The sequence below is a fragment of the Penicillium diatomitis genome (assembly GCF_028827545.1).
Source record: "Penicillium diatomitis strain IBT 30728 chromosome Unknown utg000015l_segment0_segment0, whole genome shotgun sequence".
NCBI lineage: Eukaryota > Fungi > Ascomycota > Eurotiomycetes > Eurotiales > Aspergillaceae > Penicillium > Penicillium diatomitis.
Genome location: NW_026623187.1, coordinates 929,376 through 953,722, shown reverse-complemented (window position 1 = coordinate 953,722; position 24,347 = coordinate 929,376). Strand labels below are relative to the sequence as shown.

Sequence of the window (24,347 nt, the reverse complement as noted above, 5' to 3'; positions counted from 1 at the left end):
TCCGGAGGCGATTTACCTGGAACGAGGGTCCTCGGGATCGACGGTTAGTCTGGGGAATTCTCAGCGATCTACGCCTCGCGGGTTGCCTCCTTCAGAATGAAGATTGGGTTTCTGGTTTTTCGAGGTACATTCAGTGGCATTTGGGGAAAATCATGCACACTGAACGTTTTTTGTAGCATACCTCGGAGGAAGACGGAGGGGTGTTTTGGGGGGGGAGGGAGGAGGAGGAGCACGGGCGTCGAGGGGTTGGATCGACACTGGAAGCGGAACTATGGGCGCGCGAACTCTTCGTGAACGATTGCACCGGGTAATATGGCAGAGGAATGAGGCCAGTCCCAGTTTCGAGACAGCGGGTTGGGAGGAGAACGGGGTGGCAGAAGAGTAGATGAGAAGAGAAAAGAATTGGCGTTGAGTGTTTTAGGAAAGTGACCCAATACTTCTGCGACAGGATCTCATGGCAGAGTCCAGAACAGGTTCTTTTGTCCGTAAATGAAACGAGGGGAGATGCCAGAAAGGCGGTTGGACCGTTGGAGGGGCAAGCGGTGAATCAGAGCGCCATGCCGAAACAGGAAATCTTTTTGCTTTGCTCTGTTGCGCGCTCTCTCTCTCTCTCTCGCGCGCTCTCTCTCTCTCTCTCTCTCTCTTTGTGCCTCCCTGCCAGTGGTTTTGTTTACCACGGAGTGGGCTCCCAGGCTTGTTCCTCTTTTCTTCTCTGCCAGGGTGGCTCGTTGGTTCGTCACCGGGGGCCACCTCTAGTACCCTGAGAGCTGATGGAGGCGGGAGGAGGGTCCTGAGATGGCTGGAGCCCATGTCTTCAGATCTACGTCATGCTGGTGATTTCGGGTCTGCAGTTGCCCCTGATTCCAGGCTCATCCAGGGCCCATCGGAGGGGCGATTCGAGGGAAGTAGTTGATAGGGTGGCAGACACGCCGAAAACGAAGTGGGGGGAAACGGTGAAGAGGGAACGAGGCCGAGTCGACGTGGAAAACGGGACGACTCGAAGATTCTAGACGGACCAGGTGATCATCGGAGAAGATATGGAGCAATGTACAACTGAACACCCATATTTTCCAGTGTCAACCCTGTAGTAGGTAACTTATAGTTCGTACGTAACTACTAGCAGTAGCTACTAACACCATTGAAGTCACTCAATGCACCTATCGTGGCATCTCGTCGGAGGGCGTGTTCTAGATTCCCCCCTGCCTCGACGGTCATAGTGCTGGGACATATATCACTCGTGGACTCCGTGGGCTACCTCGCAGAAAGAGAAATGCGGGAGGATGACTGTCATCCAGCTATAGATCAATCTGTTATCACCGCCTCGACCCATCCTCGAGCATAAGGTCATACTTTTCAGTGCTCAGTGGACCTAGATCCTTCTCCTTTAAATCCTGGACAGGACGGTCGTGCCCCCCCCCCAGTCCCGTGTCTTATATACGGACACTCACTCGGCGACTCTGTTCCTAAACATAGAGTGTCCCCCAGCTGGAGAGCGCTGGAGGCTGGGTGGACCTCGAACCTCGTCGAACCGGTCCGGCGCGGGCGGTTTCTAAGACTCAATAGCGTCTTTCGGCGTGGATAGTCTCGCGGTTCTTCTTGGCTGTGTTGTCGGATCGATATTCAGCCATGGACCCATAGTCTGATCTTTAGGAGGAGCCCAATACCTATTACCTCGTAGTTCAGGGGTGCAATCGTAAGTTCTTGTCCGCTGAACTCCTTTGAAATGTCAGCTCTGTAGAGAGTGAGCGACTGACCCCCCCAATCCCTGCATCAGCCATACAGATACAGAAGATGTGGTAATGCGTGAACCGCAACAAATTAAAAGACCATGCGCGACCAAGACACTTGGGGTCTCGCAGTACTAGACCAGAAAAACAACGACTACTAGCACAGTAGACAGTAGTAGACACTACAGTAGACATTACAGTAGATACTAGACAGGGGCACTAGGCTGAAGGCTCTGCTAAGCCCTTGAACAACACTCTTCCTCTCTTCTGGGTCACCCCCGTCTCGGCCCTCGAGCTCCCATAATGACCATGCACTGAAGTCATTACCAGATAATCAATTTGGGCGCGCCGTCCCTGATTTCACGCCGTCCCAAAACCAGCTACGTGGGCCAACGTCCAGTTGAATTCTCGCAGATCAATCGAGTGACGTGCCAAGAACGAACAGGACCCGTTCCCGGTGAGATCGGCATGCCTCAGCCTGTCAGCCTCAGGCAGCCTCGGGCAACAAGCTTATCACCTGACTAGCACCAACTTTATTCGGGGATCAGCCCCCTCTTTCCATACCGGGACTAGCGTAGCCAGTGACATCCCTTATGATCATCGCAGCAGTAGAAGGGTCCCTTGTCATTGGTGGACAAACAACAAGTGGGTCGGGGCCAGGCTGCCCGTGCAAACCCCAGTAAGGTTCTCCAAATTGTGTGTCCTGGTCCTTATCAGCATCACAGCCGCTATCCTTATCGATATTCTTATCAGACTCCAGCTTTTTTCCCCTTCTTGTGCAACCCGCCGTCCAAAGCGATAGACATACATCGACATTGAATCTCCGTCATACACGTCCTTCATCCTCGTCTCTCTCTCTCTCTCTCTCTCTCTCTTTCTATCTGCCTCACTCTTCCCCACCCATTGTCTGATCGCCTCACCACATCCACCGGCGATGCGACTAGCACCACGACAACCTGCTCGCCTCTCCTCAAAAATTACCCGTCGCACTCAGGCTCAATCGCCTCCTACCCAAAATGAAGATATCCACACCAACAGTCTGCGCAAGACCTTGGAGGCTCATCGCGCCTCCAATCGTGCCCGCCTGATCCGCAAAGTCTACTCTCGACAGGACCCCCCCGGACTCTTCAGACCGTATATCCCGCCCGAGAACCGCGCAGGATATCAGCCGCCATCCCCTCTTCAATTGGAGTCACCACCCGCACGTATCTCCCAAGAAGCCTCGGCCGACCAGACCACCGCACCATCTTCAAAGCGGTCCCCACGATCGCGGTCACAAGTGCCGAATTCCAAAGCGGAAGCCACGTTGCCATTATTGTCTCCAGGTCATGCTCCTGCTATTCGATCAATAGGAGCAAAAGATCCGAGCGATCTTAGCCAAGCACCATGGTTGAAATATCTTCCGACGACAGAAGAGACGACTGGAGCAAGCATATACCGCGATGCTTCAACATATCTGAACGCAGAGATTCTCGCCTTGCACCACTACATGAAACCAACCCCAGAAGAGCAAGACACAATTACCCGTCTCAGTCGCGAAATCAGCTCATTACTAGAGACGGTTGTGCCGTCGCCCCCTCTTCTCTTCGGCTCTCGTCGCACAGGTCTAGCGCTGGCGCATTCCAATCTCGACTTCCTCCTTCCCGTCAAAGATGAATCCCGATCACCGGATCGAACTCGCCGGCCGAGTCCACATCGCCCACAGATCCGGGACGCGCATCTAGCGTTACTCCGGCGGGTGGAGGAAAAGTTGCGAGATACCGCCGATTTTCAATACCAATCTTCATCGCCCCCTGTAACGAAGGATCGCAGTCCAGATCTGATCCACTTATCACACTCATCCGGTCTTGTCCTGAGAGCTCGTCATCGTCCCACGGGCCTACTGTTACAATTCCATTGCGGAGAGGGCATTCCAGCCCTAACCGAGTATATTCAAGACTATCTCGTCGAATATCCATCTCTAGCACCACTATACACCAGCGCACGTACCCTCCTCGAGGCCCACGGATTAATTGGATCCCAACCTGATGGCAACAAGCCTACTGCACCGGGCACGGGCACAGGAATCAGCCCGGGCGCCCTCCTCATGCTTCTCGTCGCATTCAGCAAACTTAATCACGGTCAATTCCCCGGTCCCCACCGTCTAGGCGATCAATTCCTCGCATTCCTCAAATTATATGGCAAACAAATCGATTTCAAAACCACCGGCGTGGCAGTGGATCCGCCCCGGTTTTTCAACGCTCAAAACACTCCTCCTCCTCCTCCTCCTCCTCCTTCTCCACAATCTCCTCCTTCCCAATCATCGAACCCGACTCCAGCCCCAGCCTCAACCAAGAATCAATACCAAGACTACGCCGCCGCTCTCCGCGGCCAACGATCCCTCCTCTCTACAAAACGCACGGCCGCCACCCGCGGCAACATCCCCGCAACTCAACGACTCTGCGTCCAAGATCCAACGCACTTCATGAATGATCTTGGACGGTCCTGTGCGCGCACGTCCCAGATTCAGAACGTCTTTGCGACGGCGTATGACCAGTTGCGAATGGGCTGTGATACGTGGGAGGGGAAGGAAAAAGGGCTTGGGCTGTGATACGTGGGAGGGGGAGGAAAAAGGCTTGGGCGTGGGGGTGGGATCCAGTGAATCTGGATCTGGATCTCCATCTCGATCCTGGCTTGGAAAGTTCGGTGGGGAACTGCGCTCTGGATTGGGATTGGGATTGGGACTGGGATTAGGATTGCTCGAGATCGGGAGGGGAGTTGTGGCTGAGGGTGGGAATGGGAGGATCGTTGGTACGGCGACCCGGACGATCTTGGGAACGGCCTTGCGGGCGAAGTTTGATGGGTTTGAGACGATGAGGGGGAGAATTGTTCGGTGAGATGGGGATGGAAATGTGGATGGGGATGGAGATGGAGATGAGTATATGAATTGGTTCTCTTTTCCTCTCTGTCTCACTCTCCTTTCTTTGGGCGGATCGCTTTCTCTCTCTCTCTCTCTCTCTCTCTCTCTCTCTCTCTCTCTTTGTACTATACCATCATCTACGACACGATACCCATGTACAGCCTACAGCCTACAGTCTACAGACTACATCTACAGTTGTCCAAACCACAAAGTCACAACTCAGTAACTCCAAAGCTAACAAACAACACAGTCTGACTATCACCACAAGTATAAAGCAGTCAGCAGTCACCACCATGAAATATCCAACACCCCAGCACCAGCACCACCCCCACAGCCCAACAGCCCAACCATCTCCTGCCTTTCTAATTCCCCTGCAACGTAGGTATCTACGCAAGTAACTTGATTTCAAAACGTTCAATCGATAAGATTGTGAAATATTGTTGTCGGTCCGAAGTCTACACAGATATGATGCTGTCACAGTACAGAGTACAGAGCACAGACTACAGACTACAGAAAGAATACCAACGCCCGGACAAACACGTGAGCTGATACCGCGATTACGATGCAAAATCGAACGAGAAGAAAATTCAAACATTGTAATGGGCTGATAGTAAGAAGGAGCTCGCAGGAACTATGTCGTGGAGAAAAATGCACTTGGTGAAAATATGACCGGGTACCCCTGGCGGATTACATGGAGAGGGGGGCCTAGAAACCAACACAAAGAGCATGCCAATTTGCTTGTACGCATTATCTGTGGGAAAATTGGGTAATGGGTAAGGGAAATGGGTATCCGATGAGCAGGCGGATATGATTGTTTACAAGAAGATTAATTGCTGCGAAAGAGCGTTAGCCATCATCAATAAGCACAGCCCGAAAATGAGAGTCGCAACTTACTAAATTTCCAAAGGCGAGATTTGGTCCAGAGCGTATAGCCAGTTTCCACCTTGTTCTTCCTTCTCAAGCCTAATGTTGGTGGAGAAAAAACCCCCCAAGGGTTAGCAATCACTTCCGAGCATTTGTTGAGGGGGGGAAAGCCTAGCACAGCATCGACATACCAGTCGTAAGGCCACATGATCAAATGACCTTGAACCTTGTTCAAAAGATCTTCCGCTCGTGTTTTATCCAACACATCTTCTGACGCATGAATGCCGCCCTTGGATCCAATAGTGGTGGCGCGTCGTCGACGTCGGCGAGACTGCGAAGCCGAGTTCAAGTTGATAGCCTCGGAGTAATCGACAGGACCCGAGTTGGTACGGGGTTTCTCCGAGTCTTCGGCGGTACGGCCATCCTCGTTGGTGGCAGGGTTGGGTATTTGAGGCTCGGTTGTCACCTTCGATGGTTTCTCGTCTGTGGGGGACATGGTCTCCGTCCCTGGTGAAACGACAAGCTCAGCCGGCTCGGTGGCGGCCTTGGATAGTCCAATCTTCTCGTCGACAGTTGGGCCACCCCCACTCTTGAGTTCACTGCCAAAGCCTTCGGACTTGACACTAGTGAGAGGCGAAGTTGAGCCGTTCGCTTGGCCTTCGACACTGGAAACACCGTTCGGTTTCTGCGTGGCGGAGGAGGCCGCGGCACCAGGCTTACCCGCTGACTGGCTCTGCATCTCTGCAAAACGCTCGCCATACGCAGCGTACTCCTTGTATTCCTTCCAGCTCTTGACCTCGCTGTCGGGCATGCATCGGAATACAGAGCGGTAGATCTTGGTGTTCTTTTCCGCCAGGGCTTGCCACGTATCCAAATAAAAGGCATCGTTGACAGGATCTCGCATGCAGTCCTTGTCGACAAAGATGCGCTTCAGCTCGGGAATATGAGGGTCCCCATATGCAGAGTCTTCCTGCGTCTCCTTGCTCACGCCCAAGCCACCCCCGGACCCAACACAGGTTTCGCGGCTGAGAGGGTCAGATGTGGCATGTCGCTGACCCAGAGTTTCCGAGTTGGTGCTCGGGTCTGAATCGCGACTCGTGTCAAATGTCACGCTAGGCTTCCCACCATTGCTGGTGGATGTGGCCTGCGAGGGCTTTCGCTGGGAAACACGCTTCGGTTGCTCAAGAGTACCCCTGCCTTCAGAGGCAATAGGCGAGACCAGGTATTCCTTGCCATCCGGGGTCATCTGAGAATCACGAGCCACTCCCAATCCAGCCTTCTGCGCCTCCGTCAGGTGATCAACGCCTTCGCCATCGACATCCTTCTGATGGCTTTGGTTATCGGTCACACGTGGGTCTGCAGTGAGACGTCGGTTGCTCTTGAGATTGGGATTCTTGCCCTGCTCCCAGTCGACGTCATGGTTGAAGCTGTGCATATTCTCCGATCGCGAGAGGAACTCATCTTGTACACGGTGACGACGCTCCATCATTTCTCGCTCATCCTGTCGTTCAATAATGGACGACTCGGATTCGCGACGCTCTCGGCGCTGGGCCGGCTGTGGGCCTTCTTCGGCGACCTGAATCTTGCGGAGTTCCTCCTCGGTGGAAATGTCATGCTCCAAAAGCTCGTCCACATCAATACCAATATGCTCTCGCATCAACCGCATACGCAGGGTGTGCGGGAATCGACCAACAAGATACGGCTTGCCAGCCATGGTGGACGAAATCATATCAGTGTCTCGGACGATGGCGGCGACTTCTGAATCACGCGATCCCAGCATCGAACGTTCGTTGATGTTCGCAGATCCAATAATAGCAGCACGATCATCCACAACCATACACTTGGCGTGAATGTACAGTTGCTCAGTCACCAATTGCTTCTGCGAGCCGATCTTGCCCCATGTTCGCAGACTGAAGAATTGAATGTAGTCCTCGGGCTCAATGCCTAGCGCGCGGAGGCGTCCGAAGATCGAAGTGTCGCCGCGGCAGATACTACGGTACTGGCATTGCATGATCAGACGCACACTAGTACCGCCCTCGCTATCCACGGTGTTCTGGAAACCAGGAATCAGCGGAATCACGATCACCGCACGCCAGGCCTCCTCATTCTTGGCCGCGCGAACAATTCTCTCCACCAGAGCGTCGCCAATCAGATTCTCAATCTTTCTGCCGTCAATCTCGCATGTACTAATGAAGAACTGATTCTCAATATAGACAAAGTGCTCAGATTCTTCAATCATCTTGACGTAGGCATTCATGATACTGTGCTCAGTGACGTCGGGTGTACCTGTGGACCACATGCTGCTGGAACGGAGAATCTGAACCTCGCAAGTTCCATCCAGACCCAGGGCTTCCAGGTCAGCCGGATTGAAATCCGGGGGAGGAAGAAGGAAGGGTGTCGGTCGAGTCGGCTTTCGTTGGCGGAGAATGTAGTTCCAACGCTGTACAAAGTGACGCGTCAAATCTCGCGCCGGCTGCCCAACGACGTGCATGGAAATATCATGCCAGGGCATACGAGGTACCACAGAACGATCGTACATCTCCTCGTAAGGCTTGTCGAGGTCGTAGAAATCTTGGATGCGAGGGTTAGAGTAATCCTTTCCAGGCCACAGCTGGCAGTGGTCGGCATCTTTGGGCATTTCCGTGGTTTCAAAGCCAGTAGGCTTGTCATCAGTCAGAGAATGCTGAGGCGTGTCCCAGCGGCCGAAACACAGATCAATCCCTCCCACGAAAGCCAGAGTGTGGTCGATAAGGCAAAGTTTTTCGTGGTGCGCCCAGAAGAACGTGTTCTGGCGGAACTGGTTGGGAGATCTTTGGACAAAGATGTTTGGGTGAAGTTCGAGGAGCGAAAATTTGGAATATTCTGAGTCGATTGGAATCGCAGAGTTGATGTTGCGGTACATGATCACAAAGACCTTGACGCCCTCCCGAGCTTTCTTCTGTAGCAGACGGTCCAGACGCCACTTTTGGCTGATGGCCGCGGGACGACGCATGTACAGCTCTGGGCTCAGCCACCAGTCGTGAATGTAAATAACATCCTTCGCCTGGTTGATGGCTCTCGACACCACCCACATGTGGTCTCGACCATCGACCAGCCATTGCGCAAAGCACTTTTGACGCACCGGAGCAAAACTGTCGAATCGATTCGGCTGCATCCACGGTGTATTCTCCGCCATGAATCGAATTGATTCCTCGAATTGCAGCAGTTGGCGTTCATTCCGAGCCAGCAATTTCAGCTTGCGTTCGGAATTTTGAAGTCGAAGGGTGTGGTGCTGAGGATGCCGCGCCGACTCTTTGGCTGACTTTGCCAGATCCTTCGCCTTTTGATTCCGCAGACTCATCTTCTGCGTTTGCATCTTGAAATGCGCGTCGATCAAGAAGACATCGTAAATATTCATCTCTTCGGGTGAATCGACACACACCACGTAGCTGTGGCGGACAAGGAACCACTTGGGCGAGTGTCGTTTCTTGATGAGTGCCGGCGTAAGAGCGCGACGGAAATCAAGACCCTTGGAGGATTGAATGATGAGGAATCCCTCTTTGCCATGGTAGCTGCCTTCAGCTGCGAGACGCACGCCAAGCGCGGAGAGCTCAAGGAACTTGCAAAGACGATTACTATCCGCACGGAAGATCAGGAATCTAATCATCTTTTGTAGGTACAACTCGAGCTTCTTCCGTTGCCTTTCAGGATACGTTTCCCGCCGCCCTCCAGCTCCGTCAAGTGTCGACGAAGCACCAGCACCCGGTTCGCCTCCTTCTTGGTTGACAATGCTAGACATCCTTCGCAAAAGACCCTGCGACGGTCTGCGCGGGGTCTGCGGGCCCTTGCCCTTCTTCTTGGGAGTTCTTTCAGTCCCACTAGGGGCCTCAGTCTCATATGCTCCGTCTTCCTCTTCGTCTTCGAATTCGCTTTCCAATCCACGAACTCCGCGCATGTACGGGAAGGCACTTCGTGGGAAACGCGGGAGGCTTGGACTGTTCTCGCTTGTTCGTAATTGGATGTATTTTTGCGTTCCCAGATGAAGCTTGTATTTGAGATGCAAGTTGGCGAAATCTCTCAATGTTCGGAAAATAATCCACTTCATGCGTGTCATGCCGCTTCCATACTCCAGTTCAATGCGGAAGACCAAATGACGATCACCTGAGTGGGAGTCGATCCGGCTGTCCGTAACACGGACTTTGAGTTGCTCGAGAAGAATTGGGATCCGTTTGCTTCCGTGTTCGTCCCGTTGAAACGCGCTGGCCAAAATCAAGGCAGCAGGCACTGCAGACGAAAGCTCTGCTAGTAGTTCTGCGGACTTTTTGGTATCGACGGCGTTCTCGGGCCTGCGTCGTTGACCGATCAGTTTAAGACCAGCTTTGATCTGTCTCCAACGCTGGGCACTCGCACTGGTGCCTCGTTCATTTCGATGACGTCTCCACGTCGCTGTCAAACTCTCATTGTTGTCTGAAGGACCCCCTAACCCAGTCATGCGTCTCAGTTGGCTGGGCCGATAACTCTCATCCTGTGTCCCATTGTTGGTACCATTATTTTGGTGTCGGCCCATGTACGAGAATCCGCGGCTGGTCATTTTGCGCCTACTCAGCTGGGCACGACCCTCGTCCTCGGATACACCTTCGCGAGGTTGGGGGATGAAATCATTCGTGCTGGCTCTGCGAGGAAAGAGGTTGGTCCGGTAGTTTTCGAAAGGCGCGAATGAGGACGAAAAGTGGAAGGAAGGCCGGCGGGTCGCTCTGGGCGTCGTGGGCGCGGTTCGATTTCCAGTCTCCTCGTCCGTCTGTCGACGACGACGTAGATATCTTTTCCGTCTTGGGCGTCCAGACTGCTGCTCGCCTCCACTTTCCTCTGCATCGGCATCCACATCGCTCCCTTCCTCAGTCAGCGTTTCCGGGAAGCGGAATTCACCACGCTCCGAGCCCGGTGTGATCAAGTCTGATTGTTGTACCGGTCTCACATCCCCAATGGTCGCTCCGCTGGCGGACCGTGAATGGGATGTAAACGGCTGAGATCCGGCTAGAGACTTGAGTCTTGTCATGAATGATCTGCCCCGTGGTTGCTCTCCATCGTCTCCATGCACCGAAGAGGGTCGGGACGGACCCTGTGGGGTATGTGCGTCAGGGGCTTCATTGTCGGTGTCGCGGAACTGGACACTCGGCGTACGAGATGACGGCGACAGTCCGCCCAGCGAGGGCTGATGAGTATTGCGGGTCACCGACGAGGCTCTGTCATTGTTTGGCTGCCGACTTCGAGGGGAGGGATGATTGCTCGGGAGCGAGTTGAAGCCCGGGGTCAAAGGTTGGGCCTCTTCGTTCGGGTCGACAGCTCCTCCCGATGACCGCATCTCTTCTCCAGTCTGGTTCGCGCCGGTCTGGACGACATCCGCCGGCGGATGCTGTTTGAGAAAAGCGAGTCGGGAGGAATCGGTAGGGGAGGGAAAGGACGAAGCCAGCTTTGGGCCGCCGGATGCGAGGCCTGTCTCGGACTTTAAGCTCTTCTCGCTTTGCGCTCCGCCGTCCGCGGTCTGCTCGTGGGACGGCGGTATTTGAGCGTCGGCCATGCTGAAGCTTGCGAAATCGTCGTTAGCCGTGGTTCAAGGGGAAGTTGGTAGACCAAGTTTTCAGAGAAAAGGGCAATACGTACATGTGGGAATCAATAACTGCCCGGGGAAAATCCAAGTCGAATTGTCTACCTGGCTGTCATTCTAGACTTGCAGGCGCAGCATATTGTCAGAGATGATTTGAACAAGAGGTGAAAAGGACATTGCCCGCACGTGTCTCGGCGCTTCAGGAGTTCCGCTCGGGGGTGAGTTGGTAATTATCTCTGGTAAGTTGATTTGAGCTTAGTTGAGTAAGTTGCGACCGCAGTGGAGCGTCTCCGCTCTTTTCACACTCTCCGACTGGAGAAGACCCGCCAAGCCAGCCAAGAAGTGGGTGACGATTGGGTATTGTATCGTATACGGTATTCCCAGCAATTTTTAGCTGCGCATCTTTTAAAAAAGGGGAATTGTTCTTTTTTGCAGCTCGGTTGAAAATTGGCCAGTGGTGTTGGCTGAGATTTCTTTTCTGTATCAATAATTGTGAAAGGGGTCGATCTTCCATCGAGGACATATGTAGCCCAAAAAACTGGAAACAAAAAAAATGAAAAAAAAAGGGTCAGGTCAATGCAAGATCTGCAAATAACTACTCTGGCATCAAAATAGAGAAAAAAACATTTGCAAGGTACAGAGTTCCTTGTTCTGGAACAATAGAACTTTGGAAGTCATGTGCTTTCGTCCCACAGACATGTTGGGGTGATGGTGGGAACCGAGTCCGCGCTACGGCGGCTAACGTACATTGGTGATAGTTTTACTACATGGGAGTGTCTCCAAGCGGAGGCAGCTCGATTTACTTGATGTCTATGTTAAAGTGGAAGATCATCTTTCCTTCCCACTGTTGTAAGAGCAGAATGGTCTGGGGCGAGGCGTAGGTAAGAAATATCCAGTAAGAGGAAACAATTTCCTCATACTTAGGCAGCTGTATAGAGACTCCGACCCTCTAATTAAACATATCTATTCTACGGGTAGCATTCCATCAGTTGACCACTGAGTGGTCACACAATTGGTGCGGGGTCGCTGCGACTGACTCGGGAACAAATGCCGAATATACGCATAGAAAATACCTTGTTTTTGCAGGCAATCCTGGTCAAATATACCACCTAAACATTGACGCTTGAAAATAGGTACTTGTCGTTGGTCTTATTACTGGTACATAGAGTACCTGCCCAATGGAATATCCATGTATTCTCGTCTTTGATGTTGATTTCAAGATTTCTGCAGGGTTGCAGATACTGGGTCCTTCGATGTTGCCTGAAGATATATCACTGCTCGCCGAATGCCCAAACCTTCTTCTAGTCAGTCACCTGCCCCCCGCGTAGTTCCAGTATTTCCATATATTTTGGACATGTAGAAGACCCATAGGCAGTCTGTGGTAAATGCCAAATATCAACTGAATTATATAACTATATTCTATTGGAATGGTGAGAATAGCCAAGTGCCGACCCTTGATAAAGCAGTATGCGCCTCTGCGGCAGCATCCTGTAGATCCAGTCGCCTCGGCATCTCTGCGTTATCCGAGCCAGAGCGGGCACCTTCTGGAACTTCCCCACCATAAGTACCGCAAGTCCACGGAGAACCTCGGAGAAGTAGGTACAACCTCACACTACAAGTCGACTCTCACAACCCGATTTACCTTTCTTCTCGAAGGGACAACTCCTCCAGACACAATTGACGCTGCCGCTTCCACTTCTGCTGCCCCATTCTCTTCGCCATGACAGACCCATTGAAATCATACGACGTCGCCGGTCGGCCCCAACCCACTGCGTTGTCGCAAAAAGTGTACAACATCGCCGGCATCTCAGTCACGGTGTACGGTCTCGACGAGCTCCGTTCACAAACCAGCAGTGTTGCCTGCTTATGGCTTCTCCACCCGCGTCTTGCTACCCAGGCGCGCATGACTGGGATAGCAGAGGCCACGATCCATGATTGGAATAGCAAGATCCAGACCCCAGCGGCGGCAAAGGGACTCATCGCGGTGTCGTTTGATCAGCGCAATCATGGTGCGAGAATGGTGGATCCATTGGCGAATGAGGCGTGGAGGCAGGGGAATCCTCGACACGCGCAGGATATGTTTGCTATTTTCCGTAAGTGGATGGATCTTGTTGTGTTCGCAAGCTCTAAAATCGAGAGTATTGCAATACCTTGGAGGTATGGCAATATGCGGAAAGGAAAACCATGCTGACGATAGTCACGATACTCTTGTTTATTCCAGAGGGCACTGCACGTGATACCTCCCTGCTCATGGACTACCTTGCCGCCTTTATCTTTCCCAACGGCGAACACCAGATCACCGAGAATCTAGTACTAGGCGTGTCCCTGGGCGGACACGCTGCCTGGAGCTGTCTTCTTCATGAACCCCGTGTGAGTGCGGGCGTCGTCATCATCGGATGTCCCGATTATCTCAATCTCATGGTCGACCGAGCCCGATTATCCAAACTACCATCATGGACAAAGAGCGACCCTCCCGGCGCGGAGATCCTCGGCTCCGAAGCCTTCCCGACACCCTTTGTAGACATTGTTAAGCGCTACGACCCTGCCAGCTTGATGCTGACCTGCATGGACGGGACTTCTACGGGTCTCCCGCGTGAGGGTGGAAAAGCCTTACCTGAGCCGACAGAAGAGCAGAAGAAGGAGTTGAAACCGCTGTTGACGCGCTTGTTGACTGGAAAACGCATCTTGAACCTGTCCGGTGGTATTGATAAGCTGGTCCCTTATCATCGAGGAGAAGCTTTCTTGACTTGGTTCAAGAAGGCGGTTGCTGCTGATGGGTGGTTTGGTGATGGCGGTGTGACATTTGAGGATATCATTGATGAGTCTGCGGGTCATGAGGTTACGCCGAAGATGGTTGATGAGGCGGTTCGATTTGTGAGTGAGACGCTGGCCTCGAGTTCGGGGAGTAAAAACCGTCGAGGTTCGGTGCGGGAGTCGAAGATTTGAATTGGATGAGCTGCAGTTGCAAGGAGCGTGGATTTGGCTTTGCATGTGAACGATTGTTATAAATTTGCCTAAAAATCTTGTATCGCCAATGATAGAGCGATTGCTTGGAAGGTGTCCATTCTGGGATTATCAAGTTGATTCTCAAGGATGATAATCTGCCAAATGAAAACAGTAGCTCAAACTGATATTCAGAGTCTCAAACCCAGCAATAGATAGCAGATACAACGCAGCGTAGTGAACTTGCTAACATGACAGCCCACCAGTGCATCACGTACAAATTCTCAACTCCAGAATATATCTACATCCACTACACTCAAAATAGCTCGAAGACTCGCGCAGCAACAAAGAACACTCCATCGAAAGCATGGGGAAACTTTTGAAAAAAATCCTCCGTGTGGTATTTATGTGAAAATCGTAAAGGGCATTCGGAGGCCATGCTATGCTGCTTTGCATACACAAAAACCCTTCTTCCTTTTGAAAACGCCCCGGCACCGACCATCTCGGACTCGTGGCGGTCTTCTTTTTTAAAGAACAATATTTTCTCTCGTCTCTCCTCCTCCGACAGGAGTTTTTTGAGACGTTGAAAAAAAATGGTAGATTCCTCCACAAGACCGAAGCGCAGACCACAATCCAATGAGCTACGCTGTGCCCTGATTTACTCCCGCCTGTCTGCCTTCGTTGGAAAGAAAAAAAAGAAAATTCAACCATTTGATTCAACGCTTATGCGACAAGCTCAACAACACCACCAGCCTCCTTGATCTTCTGCTCGGCGTCGCGGCTGAAGTAGCGGGCACGGACGACGATGGGGATCTGGGGGAGACGGCCCTTGCCGAGGACCTTGGAGTAGCCGAGGGGCAGGAGGTCGATGACGGGGGCGGTGTCGGTCTTCTCGCCGCTCAGGTAGGCATCACGCTTCTCGGCAGGGACGAGAGTCCAGAGCTATTTCCGGGGGAGAAAGGATCAATCAGCGATAAGTCACAACCAACGAGTCTTCTCTCAAGTCCACCCAGCCGGTCCATTTTGTATCCAAGTCGCGCATTTGACCCATTTCGTGATTGCCATTCAGTCGACCAGAATCTCTTTCCCGCCTCTTGCTCCCAATCGGTTCGTAGAAGTGTTGCATCGTAATAGTTCCAAGCGTCGAACCCCCTATACCAACTGCCCGCATATGTCGATTGGTCGTTCCATACACTGGCATTCACCCCCACTGAAACGGCTGGTTGACTCCTGTCTCTGATTGACGTACCTTGTCGAGGTTGATGGTGGGCTTCCAGAACTTCTGCTGAGTCTTGTGGAAGTAACGCATACCGACCTTACCGAAGTAACCGGGGTGGAACTTGTCCAAGTTGGTACGGTGGTGGTGCTGACCACCGGCCATACCACGACCACCGGGAGACTTGCGGTGCTTGCCGATACGACCGTAACCAGCGGACACATGGCCGCGGCTAAAAAGAAACAATTAGTGATTTGCTCACACTGGACTTCGCATGTTTGATTTGCAAGTGTATGTTCGCTCCCAATCGCGCAAAGAAACCGAATCGCTGATCGTGTGCGTGTGCGTGCGTGCTTTGTGTGTGTATCCGGAACGATCGAAAATGATCGTATTCGATATGCACGAGCGCTGGCGATGTCGAATTCGTTTGCGCCGATCATGGAACAATTTTGCAACGGACGCGAGAACAACAAAAAGGATCGACTCACTGCTTCCGGGTCTTCGACAAACGGGTAGGCATCTTGTCGGGTTGTGTGTTGGCGACAAGGACTGGGCGTTGAAGGGGGGAGAAGGGTCGTGATACTACCGGATCGAATGTTGAAATCCACGCTCGCAAAGCTAGACTGTGCGCTAAGCAATTCGCTTGTCCCGTGATAGGGTCAAACCCTGCCCTGGGGCTGGTGCAGATCACGTGGAGATAGGAGATTCTGTCACCGCTCTGGAAATTAAGGTGGTGGGTCTAGCCGCGTCGAACTGGATCTCCTCTTAGGGCAATTGATCGTGATACTGTAGCAAATCTTTTTGGTCTGATACAATTCACAGTTTTTCCACAAGTTTAGAACAAACATAATTAGATAAAATCAAGCAGACTCACAAGCATAATCAGGGAGAGTTCAGTGCAACAGTCGTACATCTACGCGGCGAAAACTCGCTGATTGGAGTTCATCTCCACTTGCTCTACTTGATCTACTTGCTCATCCGTAGGGTGGCCCAGTTCGATGATCACCAATTATTTCAAGTCTAGTGAGTAGTGACCAATCTTCATTCCAAGAATGATTATCTTCGTGTTTCTGGACATCAGAGGGGCCGCATGGAACCTGACTGTCCAGGTAATCATGTATAATTGTTCATCACCCTGATTTCTCCGCAAAAAACCTCGACAATCGCTGAACAGTCGCCTGCGCAGGCCGAGCGCCGCTACTCGTGACTAAGCTCCCCTTAATCCAACCAGGTAATTTACCCTGAATTCTCGGTGTCTCGTACCGGCGATCAATCATCACAATGGCCGCATAGTCATTGACATGACGAATCGCTCGCCCAATACACTGGTTCACCGCTCTCATGCAAGCATTCTCATAGAAGTCACGACCCGCAGCCGCAGCCTTGGCTTTTTTCTCAGCATCCGTCCCCGAGTGCTGCTTGTGAGTCTTCTCTTCGATGTATTTGATCTTGGCTTGCCAGACTGCGCTGCGGATATTGGGAAATGGGAGACCGATCATGAGGACGCCGCGTCCGAGATCGTCGGAGAAGTTGATTCCTTCAGAGAGTTTGCCGCCAACCACGGAAAGCAGAAGTGCGCCTTGGCCGGCGGAGATGGTAGAGGTGTATTCTTGCAGGAGGGTGTCCGTGGACACGGCCGAGTCGCGAGACTCATAGAGTATTTTCTTGTGGTTGGAGATGAGCTTTAGAGGAGTGACGCCGTTGCCATTTGGGATTGGCTTTTCCCAGACGCTGACAACTTGGCTTAGATAGTCGTAGCTGGGGAAAAAGGCAACAACGCCGTGAGGAATGATTTGGCAGAGGGTGGCTATTGTTCGTCCAAGATCGGTTATCTTGAGTCGTCACATGGTTAGCTATCAGAAGGGCTGACTCAACCGTGACTGATTAGAACCTGTTGTGGCGACGACTCACCATCTTTTCCGAGTTACGGGCCTCGTAGGTAAAATCAAAGTCACAGCCCATCAGGCCCTTTGTTAGGGACTGAGCAACCAGATTTGTAGAAGGAACAACATGACCATAGCTGAAAGTTTCAAGTCGTTCAGGCGGAAGATAGGAAAACAGATGATTCACGTAATCAGACATCTTCAAATAAAAACGCCATTAGTATGGAAAATTCTCGAGAGTTACAGCGAGCGATCATGCCAGTTCGCATCACCGATGACATACCGGGGACATTGTTCCACCAGCCAAGACGACAGCTCGTGCATTTTCCACAATTTCCTTGAAGTGATTAGTAGGATCAAGGAGCATGTATTTCAGCTGTATGTCGTTCTTCTCCTTTAGAAAAAATAGTCTTCCTTCCTCTGAAGGGTTCATCAAGGGCAACAGGAAACTCTGAATATGGAACAAGACAGGCACCGTGGAGCGACTCTTTTCTTTCGTGCCTTGCGATTCCTGAGACGATTCCACGTAACCATCCACTTTGCGCGCTAGCTTGCTCTCTTGAAGATATCGAGAAAGCTTGTAAGGGTTGATTTGGTCCACGCCCTTGCCTGCCATGAGATCGGAAATTTTGATTGAACCCTCAGCAGGGCCCTTTTGCTGTTGTATTTCATGCAAATGGCGCGCAATAGAACTAATCAGGCGGATCACCTGGGCAACATAGTTGCGATTCTTTCCCTTGAGCCGATTCTTGAATTTTCGCGCGTAGGTTGTTAACTGGGTTATTGATGTCTGTAGTTGAGACAACGACACGGTTACCGAATGAATACCCGCGATGGCATCCATCAAATTGTGAGCTTCATCGATGATCACAACATGGCCCTTGACGGACAGATTGAGGGCCTCGCGAGCAGACTGTTGGAGAAGTAAAGGATATGGTAGGGTTACAACCTGGTAAAGAAGCTCGAATGAGCGAGGTCCAACAACTTGCCTACCCGCGGATATGTGGAGGGTTCACTCACTTCGCTAAACTTGATGACTGATCGTGAGGCATAGTATGGACAAATGCCAACCTCTTTGCCCACTTTGCCAATGTCCTCAATATCCTTCACAGTTGCAAGAGCACGATCCCGGAATTCGAGAAGCACGGCGTCGTCATCCTTGGTAGGCAGAAAAGAACACTTCTTGTCGGCAGCTACGCCGGGTTGTTGCAGGTCCAAGCAGCGCTCGTTGATTGCTGTGCTATTCTCCAGGCTTCGGACTTTGGGATTGATACAAAGGTTCTTCCTCGATCCCAAGGAGAGATGCTTGATCGCTTCGTCGAGCTCGGACTGCCCATCTCCCTTGGCATCTTGTCCCGTCTCCGGCGGTATGCTTGACGGAAATGTTACTCGACGCAGTTCACCTGCGAATTGGCTCAGCTGAGAATGCGTTCGTGAGCAGTAGAAGATCTTGACGGTGTCGTCCGCTTCATCTTCCTCATTCCGTTGGGTCGCAAAATTGCCTTTGAACTTTTCAAGCAGTGCCAGTGTGCCAGCCGACAGGCCCTCCAAGCCGCCTAGCTGACTTGTACCTTTGCGATCCTCTGCGTCGCTGTCATAGTCATCAAGGACGTAATGTTCTTCGTCCTCGTGAAGAGTGGCTTGTACATTCTGTTCCTCTAGTCGCTGATTTATCCTTCACGTTAGCGTGCATCTCACCAAAAATGGAGATTTACGCGGAAATGACAGCCTCCCACCTGTTTCTTGCGTGGTCGGTCTTGCGTCGCCGAGGCTTGCTTCAACCGTTCCTCGTCGCTTTTGATCTTGGCCAATCGTGATTCGAATTCTTGTCGTTTCTCGACAATCGATCGCCGCGACTCCTTCTTGGCGAATTCCACCATCCAGTCAGGTTCGCTATCATCGCCTAGATTTGCACAGACTTCAGCGTCAGACGTTGCGCTGACAGAATGTACGACTGGAGATACAAAATAAACAGTGCACAACAAGACGAGGTTTCACATACACCCTGCCTGATCCAAGGATTCCTGGAATGCCTTGCGTCTGTGGTCTCGCAGCCAGGTGAGTGACCCGCAGATGAGACTTAATGATTTACCCTACCAAGTCACGATGGAGGCCTTAGTCGGTGATCAACTTGGATCATACAAACCCCATTGACGAGAACCGGGGACAAGATCAATGAAAGGGGCCTGCCTTTGGGGGCCGATCATGCTATTTTGAGCATATTCCGTCCGTCGTCCCAGCTGGGAATGCAACGGTGGAGTCGAGCAACTTACCGTACCTGCAGCGGTTGAGTGTCAGATCGAAAATCATGCAGCCAGAATGGAACCTGGGTTCTCTATCTGACGTATTGTTGGGCGGTTCGGGCAGCAGAATGGGGGGGCTGAGCGCGTACCGGTGGGGGACTCGAAGACGCCGACTTTTCCGTCCTCCAGGCAGCCATAAAGAGCCTCCATAAACTGGAGCTGAATCTCATATGGCGTAAAGGGATGATGGAAATCCCGTGACACCCGAGGACTGGACGCCATCTGCGGCAGTGAGGGCGATGCACAGCCCCAAGTCAGCAGCGCTGCAGCTGTCTTGACTCTTGACACCTAACCTTGGACCTGGTCCAGTGACCAGTCTGCCGATTGAACTGTCGACTGGATCAAAACGCCTGTTCCGGATACGCGAGAAATCCGCCAGGCCGCGCGGGTAAGGCTTTTTCTGGAAGCCGACGCGGCTGTTGTAAAAATAACCTTGTGGCTTGGCGGGGAGAGAGCTCCCACTTTTTGTATGGTACGACCTAACCTTACCAGGCTACCAGTACCAGCGCCCAGCCGTCCAGCACCTGCAGGTGGCAGAGGGCTAACAGAGCGGAGGCTGACAGGGAGGAAGGGACACCTTCAAGGCAGAAGATCGATTCATTAAAAAGTCTCATCAATCTCAAATGGTTGTGACCCCTGCATCCATAACCGTGGTACTGACACTTGACTCCGAATGCGTGATTGAGTTCTAAAACCATTCAAGTTACGGGCACATCGTACAGTACTGTAAAATGCACACCCGGTGACCGATCACCGTCATCACGGGAGATCAAAGTTCTCGAGCTATACTCGAGTGGAGCAAAACACCGAGAACACGAACACGAGAGAGGAAATCCTACTGAACAGGGAACTGTAGCGCACACGAGTTGATCTGCCTTGTGTTCCCCGACCCTACTAGTACTGTTTACTACTGTACAAGACGTAGTCATCGGCTACGCTGAGCTTCCAGGGGACGGACACATTCTTGTCCACATATCATATGGTTGACCATTTGGCAGTATGTCTTATGTATGTAGTCCGCACTCCGCACTCCATATCGTAGTTTATACGCGAGTTCGACCTCCCGAAATCGGAGACTGGCCTTGACACGCTCATGCAGTCCGAACGGGTAAGACATCTTCAATTTGAACTCCACCATCTAAGCGTGAGTTGACGGTCTAAACAAATAGGAGGACGACAATATGTTCTGTATGTACATCCCTGACTGGTACTACCACATAATACATAATACATATGACAATTTACATGCGTATTCTTAGAATTTAGGTAGAATTGCGTAGACAATCTCGTAGACAGTAGACACTGAGTACTGAGTATTGAGTAGTAGTACTATCAGTGAGTAACTGAGTACATCGGCAGTTGCGGTAGGCTCGGGTCGTCAGGACGCCCACACCTTGGCACCGTCCAAAAGGCCCCTTACCCAAATAAAGGACTGGAGTGGATCACGGGGTATAATATGATACCCTTCGTTGCAAGCTCGAACTTGCACTTGTCGTTGCAGTCTTGGGACAATCGTCAGCACGCCACTCAGCAAAATGAGAACAGGAACAATACAGTATAGCCACGCGAGACGATGATCCTCTCGATGACGATGTTGGATGCCCCTGTAAGTGTGTACAACACAACCGTCCCTGTCCCTGTCCCACCAGCTCTCCACGGCAAGTCCACAACTGGTACAGACTACAGACTCCAGTGCGGTAGAGCAATAGAAATGATATGAAAACTTCCGAGCTTCCTACCTTTCTCCACCAACATGACCTGTTCAGATCCATAGGTCGGTCCCGCTGAGTTCGCTGAACAAGAACGACCGGACGCTCTGGCCTTCATCCCCTGAAGGACCCATCCCCCCCCCCCTCCTCTCCTCCTCCCAAAGTTGGCGTTTGCCCCCTCCGTCACTCTACTTTTTTGAACCTCCCCTCCTTCCCCTCCGCATTTCTCATCCCCGACTCTGACTTTCATTCTCTTCATTTCCCCTCTCATCCCCAGGTGGCCAACCTTGGGGCTTTGAACTCGTCTATTCGCCTTCCAAAGCCACGCGCGTAACGGATGTTGCCCCACGTCTGAGCGCAAAGTGGCCCGTCTGTCGAATTGAACCATTGATCTTTGCTTAACCGTCATCCGACACGAACGAGATGAATCACCAACAGTATCAATATCAGGATCCGAGCCAGAGCCAGGGCTACGGCGGTAACTATGGCCAGGGTCGTGGTAACGGTCCTGGTCAAGAATATGGCCATGGTCATAGTCACAGTCACGGTCATGGTCAAGGTTACAGTCAAAGCCCAGCTCAGCCGGGCCTGGGGGCCACTTGGTATCCAGGGGGGAAGGACGATTTCTACATGCCAGAGGTCATTTCCCCATCTCCGCAGAGGTGCGATTCCTCCCCTCCGATCTTCAAGTGTCGCGACAATCAATCCGCGCAAGAACCGATCGAGACTGGCTTGTCGCAGCGACGATGCCGCGGGTTCGTGTGTTAACTCATCTACGCAGGGTGATGCCGGAGGTCCCTGAAAACATGCAAGACAACATTGCCCAGATGGAACACAGCACCTATGATGCTCGCCGCGCCCAGCCGCAGTCGCCCGCGCAGTTCGCCTCGCGAAATCAATTTCCAGAGCGTACGTCCTCCACGGTGCATAGCCAGCCGCAGCAGGCGCAGACCCATGACCATGGAGCCTACGCGCAATCGGCCACCTACGACAGTATGGACCATCCCAATTTCTCCCCGTTCCCCGTGTTGCGGAATCCTCCGCCGAACGTGCCCCCGACCGATGAGCAGCGTGAAGCCAATCTGGAACGCGCTCGAATGGCGGTGCTCTCCACGACCGATCCGGAGATGCAATTGGCATGGGCTCAGGATGCGCTGGCTTTTGTCGAAGTGGCGGCGCAGAATGAGGCGCGCCTGTCTACCATCCAACCGCCTCGACCCAATACCCCTCAGATCGAGCGGCAATTACGAACCGACGCGATGAATATCGTCAACTTCTTGGCGGGGCAGCAACATCCGAAAGCTGAATTCATCAAGGGCATGTGGCTCGAGTTTGGTAAATTCGGCTATCGCATTGATCGCAAGGATGCGTTCCGAGCCTACACGCGCGCCGCGGAGAAGGGATACGCGCGCGCCGAGTACCGGATCGGTATGCAATTTGAGAGTTCGGGAGAGCCCGACAAGGCCATTCGACACTACGAGCGTGGTGTGGCCATGGCGGACTCGGCTTCTTATTATGTACGTGCCTCTGGACTGCCGCGTAGATAGTGTGGCGCGTCTCCCACGGGACCGAAACATTTCTCCGATTGATGCTAACGACCTCTACAGCGGCTGGGCATGATGATTCTCCTCGGACAGCATGGCCAACGCCAGGACTACCGAAAAGGCCTGGAGTATATTAGACTGGCTGCGCAATCCTGCGACCAAAACGCGCCGCAGGGTGCCTACGTACGTTGAATTCTGGCAATTCTCGGTTCTTGGTGATATTGAATCTTCTCTGACCAGCACTGAAAATTTTCAGGTCTATGGCATGTTGCTGGCTGGAGAGCTGCCCCAAGTTAGTGTTCCCGAGTCCTTCCTGACTCGTGATCCAAATGTTGCCCGAGTCAACATTGAGAAAGCCGCATACCATGGATTCGCCAAGGCTCAGGTCAAGATGGGTGCCGCATACGAGCTTTGCCAGCTGCAATGTGACTTCAACCCCGCGTTGTCCCTACACTATAATGCGCTCGCCGCACGACAGGGAGAACCCGAGGCGGAGATGGCGATCAGCAAATGGTTCCTCTGCGGCCACGACGGGGTCTTTGAGAAGAATGACGAGTTGGCCTTTGGGTACGCCCAACGTGCCGCACAGAGTGGTCTTCCAACTGCCGAGTTTGCCCTCGGCTACTTTTATGAGGTTGGGATCTTCGTCCCGGTGGATCTGCGAGAGGCGCGGAGTTGGTATGCCAAGGCCGCTGCCAGCGGTAACAAAGACGCTTCTGGGCGCATTGACAGCATTTCTCGATCCAAAACTCTTTCGCGTAAGGATCATGAAAGACTTGCCGTGTCACGAATCAAATCGACACGATATGCGCATCAGCGTGGACCATCGCTGGATTCGACTCCAGAGCAGATCGAAATGCCCGACCCTTCACGCATGAGCCTGAATGACCAGCCTAGTAGCTCGGCCGCTTATGCCGGACGGGCTTCTTCTGCTCGGCCACGGCCCCCGGCCAGCCGAATTACCCTATGCCTGATCCTCGGCCCAGCTCAGCTTTTGGAGTCAATCCAAACCTGCGTCAAAAGACCGGACCGCCAGGACCTGGATATGGTGGTCCCCCTGGGCCACATGGACCTCCTGGACCTGGGGGTCGTGGTGCTATGTATCCGCCCACTGGCCCCGGTGGTTCCCCTGGCGGTCCCGGTGGTCATCCCATGAACTACCGCCAGCATGGTAACAGTGGCCCCGTCAGCCCTCAGTCTGTCAATCATACCAGCCCCAATAGTGCTTCCGCCCCTCGACTGGATATCGGATACTCAGCCCCTATTCCATCCCCAGGGCCAGATCGCCGTCGTCCTACGCGCCTCGAGGGAGCCAATGCTCCCCCGGAGCGAAAGCCCGTGCGGACCCCTGTATCCGGTCCGGGTCATGGCCCTGGCTCATTGCCTCCTTCTCATGATCAAGCTTCACCACGACCTGGAGGTTCGCCGGCATCTGGCCACTTCCCCCGCGGAGCGAATCTCGGCAACCATCTCATGGCTCCGGTGCCTCGACACCCCAGCCACCAGCGGGTCCGCTCCCGCAGCAGCCACAGCAGCAGCAGCAGCAGCCGTCCAAGCCCAAGCCTGCCGCGCCACCATCCAAAGGACCCAAGACCTTTGAGGAAATGGGCGTACCTTCTGTGAAGAACGACAATGATTGTGTAAGCTTTCCTTTGGCTTTTTTGACACTCGTAGA

At 52.7% G+C, this 24,347-nt stretch overlaps 7 protein-coding genes across 7 annotated transcripts; 4 read left to right on the top strand and 3 right to left on the bottom strand.

Annotated features, from left to right (window-relative positions):
• Positions 1–2,661: 2,661 nt before the first annotated feature.
• Positions 2,662–4,317, top strand: N7539_009088 (uncharacterized protein; the record flags this gene model as incomplete). Its single annotated transcript, XM_056938683.1, has 1 exon — positions 2,662–4,317. The coding sequence occupies one exon, from the start codon at positions 2,662–2,664 to the stop codon at positions 4,315–4,317; it is 1,656 nt and encodes a 551-aa protein (XP_056786060.1).
• Positions 4,318–5,452: 1,135 nt separating this feature from the next.
• pld3 (phospholipase D) lies at positions 5,453–11,047 on the bottom strand (the record flags this gene model as incomplete). Its single annotated transcript, XM_056938682.1, has 3 exons — positions 5,453–5,459; positions 5,521–5,589; positions 5,682–11,047. 3 exons carry the CDS (start codon positions 11,045–11,047, stop codon positions 5,453–5,455), a joined length of 5,442 nt encoding a protein of 1,813 aa, XP_056786059.1.
• Positions 11,048–12,794: 1,747 nt separating this feature from the next.
• N7539_009086 (uncharacterized protein) lies at positions 12,795–14,020 on the top strand (the record flags this gene model as incomplete). Its single annotated transcript, XM_056938681.1, has 2 exons — positions 12,795–13,167; positions 13,296–14,020. 2 exons carry the CDS (start codon positions 12,795–12,797, stop codon positions 14,018–14,020), a joined length of 1,098 nt encoding a protein of 365 aa, XP_056786058.1.
• Positions 14,021–14,740: 720 nt separating this feature from the next.
• On the bottom strand, positions 14,741–15,753 carry N7539_009085 (60S ribosomal protein uL15; the record flags this gene model as incomplete). The annotated part of the gene is made up of 3 exons (XM_056938680.1): positions 14,741–14,959; positions 15,267–15,465; positions 15,722–15,753. The coding sequence occupies 3 exons, from the start codon at positions 15,751–15,753 to the stop codon at positions 14,741–14,743; spliced, it is 450 nt and encodes a 149-aa protein (XP_056786057.1).
• A 610-nt stretch (positions 15,754–16,363) lies between these two features.
• Positions 16,364–19,641, bottom strand: chl1 (DNA helicase; the record flags this gene model as incomplete). The annotated part of the gene is made up of 8 exons (XM_056938679.1): positions 16,364–17,065; positions 17,145–17,315; positions 17,400–18,029; positions 18,137–18,781; positions 18,853–19,070; positions 19,119–19,209; positions 19,390–19,394; positions 19,509–19,641. 8 exons carry the CDS (start codon positions 19,639–19,641, stop codon positions 16,364–16,366), a joined length of 2,595 nt encoding a protein of 864 aa, XP_056786056.1.
• A 2,272-nt stretch (positions 19,642–21,913) lies between these two features.
• Positions 21,914–23,828, top strand: N7539_009083 (uncharacterized protein; the record flags this gene model as incomplete). The annotated part of the gene is made up of 3 exons (XM_056938678.1): positions 21,914–22,645; positions 22,736–22,855; positions 22,929–23,828. 3 exons carry the CDS (start codon positions 21,914–21,916, stop codon positions 23,826–23,828), a joined length of 1,752 nt encoding a protein of 583 aa, XP_056786055.1.
• Positions 23,829–23,840: 12 nt separating this feature from the next.
• On the top strand, positions 23,841–24,272 carry N7539_009082 (uncharacterized protein; the record flags this gene model as incomplete). Its single annotated transcript, XM_056938677.1, has 1 exon — positions 23,841–24,272. One exon carries the CDS (start codon positions 23,841–23,843, stop codon positions 24,270–24,272), a length of 432 nt encoding a protein of 143 aa, XP_056786054.1.
• Positions 24,273–24,347: the final 75 nt, after the last annotated feature.